The 12,720-nt window shown below is 38.3% G+C and overlaps 1 protein-coding gene and 1 long non-coding RNA gene across 8 annotated transcripts in view; both read right to left on the bottom strand.

The window, feature by feature from the left end:
* On the bottom strand, positions 1-3,824 carry LOC109366820. The gene is made up of 2 exons (XR_002113437.1): positions 1,901-3,824; positions 1-152 (listed from the first exon to the last, which is right to left on the bottom strand). It is a non-coding gene; the product is annotated as an uncharacterized LOC109366820 (long non-coding RNA).
* Positions 1-4,094, bottom strand: part of CNOT4 (CCR4-NOT transcription complex subunit 4) — a 39,776-nt gene extending 35,682 nt beyond the window's left edge. For 4 of the 7 annotated variants that reach the window (XM_010709597.2, XM_010709583.2, XM_010709605.2 and 1 more), the window contains exon 1: positions 3,832-4,093. In XM_010709597.2, the coding sequence (XP_010707899.1) occupies positions 3,832-4,005 (174 nt within the window). In that variant the 5' untranslated portion in view covers positions 4,006-4,093. Of the gene's footprint in view, positions 1-3,831 lie in introns of all 7 variants that reach the window. The other 3 variants (XM_010709574.2, XM_003202179.3, XM_010709614.2) reach the window with 2 other exon arrangements.
* Between the last annotated feature and the right edge of the window lie 8,626 nt (positions 4,095-12,720).

The raw sequence follows: 12,720 nt of genomic DNA, 5'->3' as shown, positions 1-12,720 counted from the left end.
AGACTTTTTCCCCCCACATTTTGCCATCTGTTGAAAGCTGAGCTGGTATTTATCAAGCATTCTGAGTCTGTCATTTCCCAGATGGGTCACATTCCTTCCACACAACGGATGTACCAGTATTTCCCAGTTGCTGCCTTGCTAGGAATCAGGTTCTGAAATGAGAAATACAGAGAAAGTCAATAAGATTTATGTATCGTATACATCATACTAGTTATATCAAACAAGTAGTAGAATTCCTAAATATCAACTACTGCACTGAACTACTCAGTTATGGCACTAGCAGCATAAGAAGAAAGGATGTTTGAAGACTGTGGTGCTTTTACAGAGGCAAGAATAGAAAAAAGACAAGAACATGACCAACAAACTCTAATGTTTTACACATAATTGTGTAAGCTTAATATTAATCTCCATCTCCAATACAATGTACCAGGAGGAATAAGGTTTGTTCTCCAGTTCCTTGACATAGCAAGATACAAGAATAGCAGCATATCAAATTATACTTTTTGGTGGAAGTGCAAAGCAATTAAGAAAAGTAGAAAAAGTCATGCTTTTTGATTGATTGTGGGTTTTTTTTTTTTTTGAGCTCTTGAGTGACATTTTAAAATTGCAATAGCTGACACTAAGGTTTCTGTGCTATGCTCTATAAAGCAACCTAAGTCACCAAAAATTACAGACATTTATACAAAGAGTACTTAAACCACTGAATTTTAAGGAAAAAAAAAAATCAAAGAAAAATCACTGGTGCTACAACTGAAACTAGCGAGTTTGCTGACTTGTAAAGTACATCATATTTTCATTTTAATTTGATCAGTTAGTGTCTGTTTCACTCACAGTTAAGAAACCAATTGACTGAAAAAAAAAAACCCCAACAAAATGCTTGCTTAGCATCTTACAATTGACTGGACCTACAATTCTGAAAGGCATCAAGAACAGGTCAGTTCTGTTTTTCTTCCTTTTTTTTTCCCCTCTAAAGGAAGAACTTCTAGCTAATGAATTAAGCAGAAACAATTTGTAAGTTTATTTCAAAAGCCATTAAAGCTTACAATGCCTTTGCTATGTTAAGATTAACGAACATTAAGATCAGTACTCAAGTTTAAGTCATACTTTCTTATTCTCACAAGCCAAGCAAATGCATGTCTACTACTATTACTAACAGGAAAAAACTTAATACATACTAACTCAATTGGCTGCAAACACATGAATATTTTCTGTGCATGTGTATGTTAAGCTAACTAACAGTTGAAGTATGTAGAGGTATCTTCTCCTTGGTGGAAAGTAATGCAAGCTAACATCTTTTTGGTTAGAAGCTAGTTAGAAAAACTTAGGAAAATAATATATATGCACTATGCAGTCCAAGCCTTTCAAAGATGTGGTACAGACACCACTGTAAGAGCAGAGCCAATAGAGTTTATCACAGACTCATTTCAAGATCTTCCCAATCTTTTCATACAAAATCCCTAACTAGGGAACTTCACTGCCACTCTCCACAGACTGACAGACAAACAGCTGGAGAACATTAATTGCCACTAAACACCTCTGGCATTAAGAGCAGTTTTCCTATTAACTGTGCATGACATTTGTATGCTTTAACATATGAGGCCTTGCTTTAACATATGTACTTTCACAGTTCCATTTTGCAGTAAGAATCCTGCACTGACATGTGCATTATTAACAAGGGGTAACTGTTGAGAGCACAGTACCTACTGTAACCTCCCTACAATGAAAGCATTTGCAAAAATTTTACTGCTTTGCCATTTTCTTCTGCACTTCAGCATTAAGTGATTGTAGCCAATGCACAGCACAATTGACAAAGAATAGAAAACTGCTTAGATCTTTCCCCAGGAACCTAACTATACACAGATGGGAAATACATAAACATACTGCATGCAAAAACACACACCTGCTGCAGAAGGTTCAGTACACTTCACAAGGTGGTTTCTTCAAGCTTCTTTGCTGCTGCCATCAACTGTATAGCTCCAAATGGTTTATTCCAAGCATCTCAACAGGGTCTCTGAACCACAGTGTCCAACTGTACCACAAAAAGGTGTATACTCCAGCATCCTCTATGCTTTTACAATCCAACAATCCAATGAAATAGCTGCAACACTCCTTATGAGCATCTTGCAGTCCACAAATGAAGAAAACATCAAGAATATAATCCACATCCTTTGTAAAAGAAGTCTCCTTCCTCTCCTAGAATGATGTGCTTCATTTCTTCTGACTGCAGAGTTCATTTTATCTTTTCTTCCAGAACCTCTCCTTTTTCCAAGCAAATTGTATTCCAACTCAGTACAATATTTGCATAACCAATCATAAGGCAGATTATTCCACATGAGAAAGTTCAGCCTTGGCAATATCCATATTTCAAAGAATCCCAGAGGCACTGAGCAGCATGCTGATTGTGTGATTTCTCAGATATAATCCCCAAACTTCCAATAACGAATGATCAGAAACAAATCAAATAGTTGTTGGCAAAAAAGTAGCATAATATATCCAAATACATGAAGCAACTTACACAGACGAGGAAATTCCAAAAAGATGTCATTTGTACCACGAGATCTTGTGTTTGTAGAGATTTGCTTGTACTACGAGAAGTACTATACAGCACAGTGCCTGTTGTAGATGACACGTGGAAACCAAGCTTGCCGATAACAGGCAGACCTTCCTTGTAGAATCCATAGAACAAATACTGCACAAACTTGCTGCAATATGTTAGCAGTGTTAATCTGCAATAGCCTTGGAGCTTGCAGAAGCATCTGAAGACAGACTAGCAGGGAGAGCTCTAGCATAGCCAAAGCCCAAAAGAGCAGCAAGAAAATATGATTGGAAGTGCTTATATAAAGCTGTGGCAGTGAAATCAAGATCGTGAACTCAGGTAAGATTACTCAGGGTCTGAGAAGGGAGCTGTAATGTGAGACAGGAAGCCAAAGGCATAACTGAGGGTAGGAACACAATTAAATAGCAGAAGAAAGAGTGAATATAAGTAGCTGCAATTACAAAAAAAGAGGAAGGCCAGGCAAGAAAGTTATAATCAAGGAATATAATTAGAATTAAAGATAAGATACTGAGAAGTTATTTTATAGTAGACATTGATGATAAGGAATTAACAAGGTTATACAAAACACTATGAGAAGGAGAAAAATAGTTCAAAGAGAAAGTGGGCAACTTAATGAAGCTGAAGTTTATAATTGTGGCCAACCACAATAATAGCCACTTTAGTTAAGAGATAGGAAAAAAAGTGAGACCCTCAAAATACTACCTTTAAGCATTTGGCAACAAGATCAGAATACTAGGCAAATAGACTTAGCCTAGATTTTGAAAAGCTATAAAATTTAATACCATTTCCAAAGGTTTACATGTTTAGTGTCCAGAAAAAATAGATTAATAGATTTTGCCACAAACAAAACAAAGCAGGTGCTTTACAAGCTTGCCTCAGACAGCTCTGCTACTTCAGCTGAACCTTGGCTCTCAGAAAATCCCTACTGCTGGAATCCTCACTGTCTTTCCTGATAGAAACTCTGGCAATGCATGAGCACTCCAAATCACAGGATTTTTTTTTTTTTTTTTTGCAGTTCTCCCAGCATCAGCATGCCTTGGTTCTGATCCACAGCTTCCCCTACTAATCCAGTTCCGAATTTAACAAATCAAGACTAGCAGTTGCACAACAGATTTGATACATGTGGACAAAATCTCAAAGATCCAACACCTCACCTTTGAATTACGCCACTACTAGAAGAATGTTTCCCAGAAGGAAAAGGATGTCTTTGGTATCATCAGAAGGCAAAAGCCTTGTGCTATGAGCAAGACAAGCCGCTGATCCAGGATATTTACCTTTCTGCAAGCAGGACAAAGTCCATTCTCATCAGTGCGGATACGATGCCAACAGAAACGACAGATTTGGTAGCCACAGGTGCAAGGAAAGAAGTTGATGTCATCAATCTCCAGAGGCTCCATGCAAAGGGGGCATTCCACAGGGTCTTCCTTAGCATCAGGGCTGCGAGACATCTTTGTGTTCGCAGAGCAGCAAAAGTTTATAATAACTTAATAAAGAAGGTCAGCACTTGAGGGGCTGCAAGAAAAAAAAAACACACAAAAGAAAGTAATTGGTACTTGTCACAACCTTTTTATAGTCCCATTTTATATTTTACTTCACCACCACTTTCCTTCTCCCCACAATTATCTGCAAACACACAAGCTACTAGTTAATAACCAGAGTTTGAGTCTGTCTTCCTACTTATGAGTCACACAGATAATGTGAAAGATGCTATTGATGATGTTTCTCCCTACCTGGATATGTAAGCTCTTATTTGACAATTTATTAGCCTATTTGTATTTCAAGTTGTACAGCTGCAAGGAAATGCTTAGAGTGTATGATGTCCATTGTCAAGTTCTTCCAGCTCCTTTTACTGACTGCTTGCTTGAAATCTTCTACAAATTCAACTCAGGACTTCATGTTCAAGACCAATTTATTCCTTTTCCCAGGGATTTGGAACTACATTTAGGTCATCCATTCAAACTTTTCAGTAGAGTTACAGAATTATTGAACAGAAACAATGAAAAGCTTCTTACACAGAGCGACTCATTTTGTTGCCCATCCCTTTTTTTTTTTTGTACAGAGACCAAGCAAACCTTGGGACTACTTTTAAAGAAGTATTAGCCAAGGTTTGTCAGGTACAAAACTTTCTATATGTGTCAGACAACTTTCATCAAGTCATCTATGCTTTTCATCAGCATTTAATTCACTCCAAAGTTGAAATATGTTCTATGTGCCTGGAACAAAAAAAAGAAAAATACCCTGGTTTCAGCTAAGAGAGCAGACAATACAGGCTTTTCTGGATCTGCACTCTGAAAAAGAAACAAAATTCATGCCACTATTTTCTTAATAATTTCTTGATCTCAGTCATTTGATTATGCCTCCATTCTGTCTTAAGAACGCAGAACAAGAAAAAATACTGTCATTCTCAAAAAGGAAACAGTCCTAACTGGGATATTCAATTATTTTTTTGGTTGTTCTCCTCTCTCCAGTTAACAATGAGCATGGATACTTGAAGCGGTATTTAGCCTCAGCAAGCTATCTTTACCTGCTGCAGGAAACACGTATAGAAAGAAAATTAAAGAAAGAATTTTAATGTGGATCTTTTGGAGGAAAACAAAAAACCCCACAAACATAAAGCCCCCCCAAGACTATGACTGGTATGTCAGTCACATACCTACAGATACAGTTTCCTTCACCCCAAGAATTGAAAGATATCCAACCAGAATTGATATCTGGATGACCACATTATCTCTGACAGCATGCTATCACGCAAATACAACTGTAAATTAAGGATACACACCACATGAAGTCTCCTCTACCCTCTCAGACAGTTTTCCATTTCGTTTTTATCCAAAGAAGTACCAGATCACGTACAATTCAATCCTTCCCCAGGCTTTTAGGAGAAAGTCTGGAGACAAATTCTTATGTCCATCTACTTGAAGAATGACATTTAATCCTAACCTCAGAAATGAGTTTTGAGATCAATTCCTTGTACACTGATTTCTGTATGTGGCAGTCACAGCCTTATATCTTTATAACTCATACCTGAACAGCCACAAAACCCAGTTCTGTTTATCATCTTCTGACTCCAAACCACACTTCCTTATGGAAGAAAGAAGCTCAAAGCTTGAAGGAGAACAGCACAGACATGCAATCAAAGCACAACCTAAACACGCGGCAGAAGAAAAAACGGTATGTATAGCTTTGCACAGAATGGTTGCATCACAGCCAGGTTTCTGCGTTCATCAGCTGACACCAGCATCCCACAATAACTGCAATTTAGACTATTTCCGTAGTGAGTATAGCCTCAAGGTACAAAACAATTCTAGTAAACACACAGCATTATCTTTAAGAAATAAAAAAAAACAAAAACAAGTTTCATTAAATGCTCAAATAAAAGGAAAAGGAGAATGTATATTAGACACACTAAGTCTGATTTCTCTACATGGCGTGCACTAGCAACAACACTGCCCTCTTGCTGACCTTCACAAGGATTAAAATCAAAGAAGTTAAACTCCTACAATAACATGGCAGCTTTTACTTAATTATCTGTAATTTAATTAGTGGTATATTACAGTCCTTTTGACCACCTCAAAACCACACTGTGGGACCTTACCAGTGTTTTAGACAGAACAGAATCTGGCTTGGAAGAAGGCTTAGTTTGCCTGGGAGCTTTGTCTTGTTTATAAAACCCATTCACACTGGCTGTGAGGATTATTAAAAGGCCATAGCACACTATTTAATGGCTCGTTACGCAGATAACACACATTTCTGCAGCAACTCTTACGCTTTTCGCATTCCTCGTATGCAAGTTAAGTTTGCTATAACAAACTTTTCACACTTGTGTGGCAGAAAAACCATTACAATTTGAAAGTGACTTTAAAAACTGAAGAATGCAATACGCTGCAGAGAATTTCTTCAGTTTTTACCTAGATTTAACTTTCTATAAATTGCCAAGTGATAGATCAGTAAGTAAACAGCATATTCTGATCAACACTATACTCATTCCATCGTACATGCAGCAACTTCAAGCCTACTGAAACATGTGTAAGTAAAGCTATGCTAGTACCATGAAGCTGTGCAGCTCTGCACTTCTATCAGAAGAACTTCCAGGTCACCACAATAGACCTATTGAATTATGAAGTCATTTCTGGAATCTCAGTTAGGAAATGTTATCAATTCACGTAAGAAGAGCATGTCATATTAGCCAGTGCCTCTGGGATATGCAGACAAGCTCTAACAAAACTGCAGTATGATTAACATTTACGAGCTGTTTAAGTTAACACTTAAGAGTTCAGCATCTGGTAGCAATAACGCCAGTAGTTCGCTTCAGTCAGTAAATGGCCTGTTATTTAACAAGGAGTGAAGAGCAGCTGCGCAATGTTTCAAGAAACTAAGTGAAAAGCAATATTTATTTGCTTGGGAAAACACCATTCAAGCATCCAATCTAAAGATTCTCTCCAATGAATTGTCTCCATTTTGGGGGGTGGAGGGGAGGTTGATATACCAGGAACTGTGGCCTGATTCTGCATCAGAGTGACGCTCGTTTTTCAAAACCAGAACAGTAGCATTCATACAGAGCTACCAAGAAACATAACTGGTCAGCTTTAAGGCTATTCCAGAAAATCCATTTTGAAGATTAACCTCACAGGAAAAGTAATGCAGTGACAGCAAACCTCACAAGGCAGTACTACAGCAGTATTCAATCCAGAGTATGTGGCTTTGGGGATCAAGTTCCCAAAGATTAATTTAACAGCATCTCAAGAGAAAAAAAAGGAACACTGTGTACATGTATGTGCATGCACACACACAAAATAACAGCAGCTAGAATTTGTCTATACACTTTCCATAGCACTGACAATACCATCAAAAAGCACTCCAGCAGCTCCACATCCTGTTTAAAAAAGCCTGTGTAAAAACTTCACATAGAGGAAGGAGCAAAAGTGGACAATGTCCAGCAGCATCTTGTAGATACAGTTAACTTGCCAATAGGTAATAATCAGAAAATAGAAATATTTAGTTGGTGAGGTAGAAGGGATAAGACATCTATTAGCTGTTGTGAAACATGAAAAATTTGGAACTGAGTTCCCTAACACTCTTATTACTAGAGCAATTTTTAAGAAAAAAAGAGCTACTCCCATTCCTTACACTTCTTTGTCAGACCATCTGCTAATAGTCATTGACAGAAAGCAAACTGAAACGCGTCAGCTTGCTCAATCATGTAGAAACCACAATGGGGGTACCTACATGCTTGCCAATAGCCCAAGTTTTCCTTAATACTCTGTTCTCCCTAGCCTGTAGCAAGAACAAGTGCATACCTACCTACTTCTGTCACCCTTGTATGGTTGTAAAGGATCACTAGCATTAAGAAGTGGAATATGGTTTGCAAGCCCTAATACACCAGTTTCCTGTGGATGAGGTCAAATTATCGATTTCACTGTAAGAGATCCACATTCCAATACAGAAACATTATTAAGCACTCAAAACAGTACTTTGGCAAAACAAAGCATTTTGTAGAAGACAGATGGTTTAGTGATTAAAAGCTTTGTTAATGTATGTACATGCAGCAATTTGCGATATGACAGCATTTAATTGTAGTCACTAACATTATAAAGAGTATTCAACACCAGGGCATAGTATCCTGGCAGACCAAGTGCTCAGTGTTACCGTAACTTGCAAATAGACTGCAACCACTCAAGCTCCCTGCAGCAAGGCACAGAGGCTGTACCTCCCCAGACCACATTTCATATGCTTCACAGAACTTCCCAATATCTATTTTTTCTACCTCTGAAGATTAAAAAAAAAATATCGTAGACAAAGAGGCTTCACTGATGCACTGAGTAACTTTGGGGATGCTGGCTGGAACAGCTGAAAGCTCCATTGGATGTTACAACCCCCCTTGAACGGTCAATCTGTGAAACTTATTACAATATCCAGAAGTAATGATGTTACAGTAGCTACTATCACCATTTTATTTCTGAACCGATACAGCATATCCTCAAATTCTTTTCTGAAGAATAAAAAAAAAAAAAAAAAAATTAACTTCAACCTTAAAAGAACCTTAAGGAACAGATCATTGAACTGGTAAATTAAAATCACATGGCCTGACTGCACTTTTAAGAAAACTTGGTACAGCTGTTAGAGACTTTAGTTATTTAGATAGGACATCATCATAAAGGAGAAGAGAAACCTCATGAGTTTGCTTCAGCTTTCCACCTACTGGAGTTCCTATCAGTTTTTAATCAGTCTCCTTCTCCGCTATTCTTCAGTGCTCCTCTCTTCTTCAGAAAGGTAAGAACATGCCATTCTGTAGTGAAAACACCTTGTGCTAGCTTGTATTAAACTGCACACCTAATAATAACAGCCAGCTTTCCCAGATCCAATTACAAAAAAACTCACATCTGACAAGCTCTACAACCTTCAGTGAGATTACCCAGAAATACTCTCACACAAATCACACCAGTTGAGGCTGCAAAACTGTTTGAAAATAACAGTTTGCAACATTCTGCTGCCAACTTAGCATCTGGATAATTTACCAGGACTTATTACTGACCTGCTGCTTTCAGCTGCATTTGTTCACATAGGCCTAATATTACAGCTGGTACGATCTCAGAGGATGTCTGAAGAACAAGAGGCACATCGCTAAGTACACACCAGCACAGAGCACTATCAATGCAGGATACCCAGAAACGTAGGCATTATTTAAACTTGCACCAAAGGACAAGTCAGATTTTACATTAAACAAAATACTTTTATTTGCATTTTCACGGTGCAGCATGAACAAGATTGCTGCAGCATCTTTAGCTTTCCCCAGCTTCTCAACTTAAGGCATGACTTACTCTTGACTTCAGCTCCCACAATTGTTCAACATGATCAAGATAGAACAAAAGGATAACTGGGCCTTTCAGTAGTATCAGTGTTGTGGTCTACCTCACTTGTAAAGACCAGACATATAATGCAACCAACCGCAACAAACGGCAACATGAATTTCCACATATAGGTTTGATGTGAAACTCAGCCATTACATTTTGTCTAGACATTTCTTGACTGGGATTGGGAAGAACAAGAGAGAATCAAAAGGATCTCATGGTTCAAATTGTTCCTTACTCAGTGTAGCGAGAACAAGGCTGTTTTTTTCCCCTCTTTAGAAGCATCAAGGCAAAGTTAACCAAATTGTATTTCCATTTTTCAAGGAAAACTCAGTTTGGGAAAGACAGTGAGATCCAGAAACCTGTAACAATGTCAGTGTGTGAACTGCAATTTGCAGCCACTGTATATTAAAAAAATCTTGTTTGCATTAAATAGTTGTCTATGACTAGGATTTCTTGCCCCCGTTTATTAGAGTACAATCATAAAAGCCCCAGTGTGTTAATATATACAGCCTGAAAAAATGGCAAAAACCATTTACACTCAATATCTCTAGATTTTATCTCATACCTTTTCTAAATACAAGCTTTACTAAGGACAGATGAAGAGTGCAGATTTATTGTACCCAAATACCATTAATACTTCATCAGATTATTTCAAATCAAACTTAAATAGAGTGAAAGATAAATCCCCTGACAAACATTAAGCAAAAGAACAAGTTCTAGACTGTTTTTAATGGTGTTTTGCTTAAGAATTTGACCAGGCTTTTCTCTCTAAGTTCAGTAGATAAATTGTTCGTAGAGCCTCTGCTAAGTAGTACACACAGGACTGAGAGCAATGTAGTTCTCAGCCCAGGAGCCCATACTTAAGATTTCTGCCAATGAGTTCGTACAATGCTGTTTAACAGCTGCCATGCAAGGATTGTAAGAGCAATAACTGCCTGTAAAAACTTCTTAGAAGGAACTTTGTTTCCTTTAATTAAAGAAAAAGCACACACTTGGAAATATCTCAACACTTTTTTAACCAAGAAAATAAGTAGTTTAAACATTGTTGCATCTCCTCCCACTAGGTTTACAGAATCAGAGGTACACTTCGGCTTCCAGTCAGACATAAAGCACCTAAGGAAGCATCTGCTCATAAACAGTAACAGGTCAGATTCTCCAGCTGTGAGCAAGTGATGCAAAGCCTGAAGCTCTCAGGGTTTAGCCTGTAATCAAGTCCAATGGCCATGCAAGTCAGAGCCAGACAATCAGCAGGCAGACAGAACAGGAGAAATATCCAGCTATTCATGGAGAGAAGTCACACTCCACAAATAATTCTGAAGAATGTCACAGACTGTGGGACATGTAGAAATCAAGAGAGCACTTGCACCCCATACTTGGGACAACTCTTTTATTACCACATGAGGGAGGAAATAGAACAGAGAAGGATAACAAGAATTACCAAGCATATCGTGACAAGCAAAACTGACGTGCTGGAAAAAAAGGGTGTTGAGAGCAAGTGAGACAACATAAGTGTCAAAGAGAAGACAAATGGAACATGCATACGTTATCAAGCAATAAGCAAATGCTTTAAACAAAAATAAAAACATTTAAAACTGACAGACGAAGGCAATATTCCACACGGTGTCTGGTTAAACTGTGAAAATCCTCGCCAAAGGTCGCAGGTGATAGAATTTAGAAGGCTAAAAAGTAATCGCACAAACTGCCAGGGGTGCAAGAAGCAGTGCTGAGTGAGTAGCTCTAACACTACAAAACACAAACTACACCGCCAAGGAAGCTGCTGCTCTTAACATTTCCTGAGCTGGAGAAGCAAAGACTTTAGGACCACTACCAGGAAGCAACACCATGTCTACGCCAATTTTGTATTTTTCCGCAGTGCTTGCTACCAGTCACTAACCATGGCAAGACACTACACTAGGTAATTCTATGCTGATCCAGTACAGCAGCTCTTGATCACAGTATCAGCCTGATTTATTACAAAGTTCCACACTTTCAGAAACACAAAAGGAAGTAAAGATCATGTAATACGTATCAATGACTTTGAAATGTTTTGTAAACTAAAATCCTTCCACATCTTAATATTACTTCCTATCTGACTGATAGAACTGACTAATGTTTTTATAAACTCACTTCTGCGATTACTACAACTTGACAGACACAATGACTTTGAGGCCAGGCTCTACTCAGTGGTGCATAACGATAAGACATGGAGTAATGACCTAAAACTTGAACATAGGAAGTTCCATACAAACACACGGAAGGATTTCTTTATTGCAAAAGGAATGGAGTACTGGAACAGGTTGCCCAGAGAGGCTGTGAAGTATCCTTCTATGGAAATACTTAAGACCTAACCAAATGTGTACCTGTGTGACCTGTGAAGAACCTGCTTCAGCAGGGGGTTGGATGAGATGATTTCTTGAGCTCCCTTCCAACCCCTGAGATTCTGTGATTAGATTTACAAGCAAAGCTTTGCTTCTTGACAGAGCAGTATCTCCCACAACCACACCCAAACACCTCATAACTTCTTATCTACCACAACTCAAGGCATAATCTTTAGCAGCAGCCACAACTGAAAATTGCTTAAAGGAAAAAAGAAACAACTCAGTCTATACATTTCATGGCCTTGTACTGTCTGGTTAGAAGGGCTTTTTCTGACTTTTTCATACAGATGATGTCCCTTCTTATTAGAAAATGGTTTTCAAGAGTGAAAAGTACAGTATTATCTGTAAAGTGACTGAAGTCAGCTCTGGAATCAAAGAACAGCAACACAATACGCAGAGCTCTTCAAAGAATTAGAGGTATTGCTGTTTCCCCCTACACATCTCCAAGCAAGAGAGGCTACATAAGCCTAGTTTGAGCAGCCAACAGATGGGTCTGTTTCTCATCTGGTAGCAAACATCACACATCAAGACTCCCACTAGGTGGAAAAAGATCATCCTCACACATTTTCTGCAAAAGCTAAATAAACAGAGCAGAGTAAAATCTGGGTACACCTAAGAACTATTTCTTACCTTTCTAAAAATTAAACTGAAAAAGTTTGCCTTGTAGTCTTCCTTAGAAGATTCCAGAAATCTTTGCCTTTGTAATAGGCAGTTTACATCATCCAAAGTTGACATGATTAAAGATTCCAGGATCAAGGAAGAGGGGGAAAGCAAACAAGCAAACAAACTATCAAGTCCCAGAACGCTTAAATCATAGAATCATAAGGGCTAGAAGGGACCTCAGGAGATCATCTCATCCAAATCCTGCTGAAGTATGTTCCTGACAGTAGGTTATAGGAACACCTTCGTTTGTTGGTCAGTATGGCAACCAACA

The sequence above is a fragment of the Meleagris gallopavo genome, chromosome 1 (genome assembly GCF_000146605.3).
Source record: "Meleagris gallopavo isolate NT-WF06-2002-E0010 breed Aviagen turkey brand Nicholas breeding stock chromosome 1, Turkey_5.1, whole genome shotgun sequence".
NCBI lineage: Eukaryota > Metazoa > Chordata > Aves > Galliformes > Phasianidae > Meleagris > Meleagris gallopavo.
Note: the sequence above shows the minus strand (reverse complement) of the source record. Positions and strands in the feature narration are given on the sequence as shown.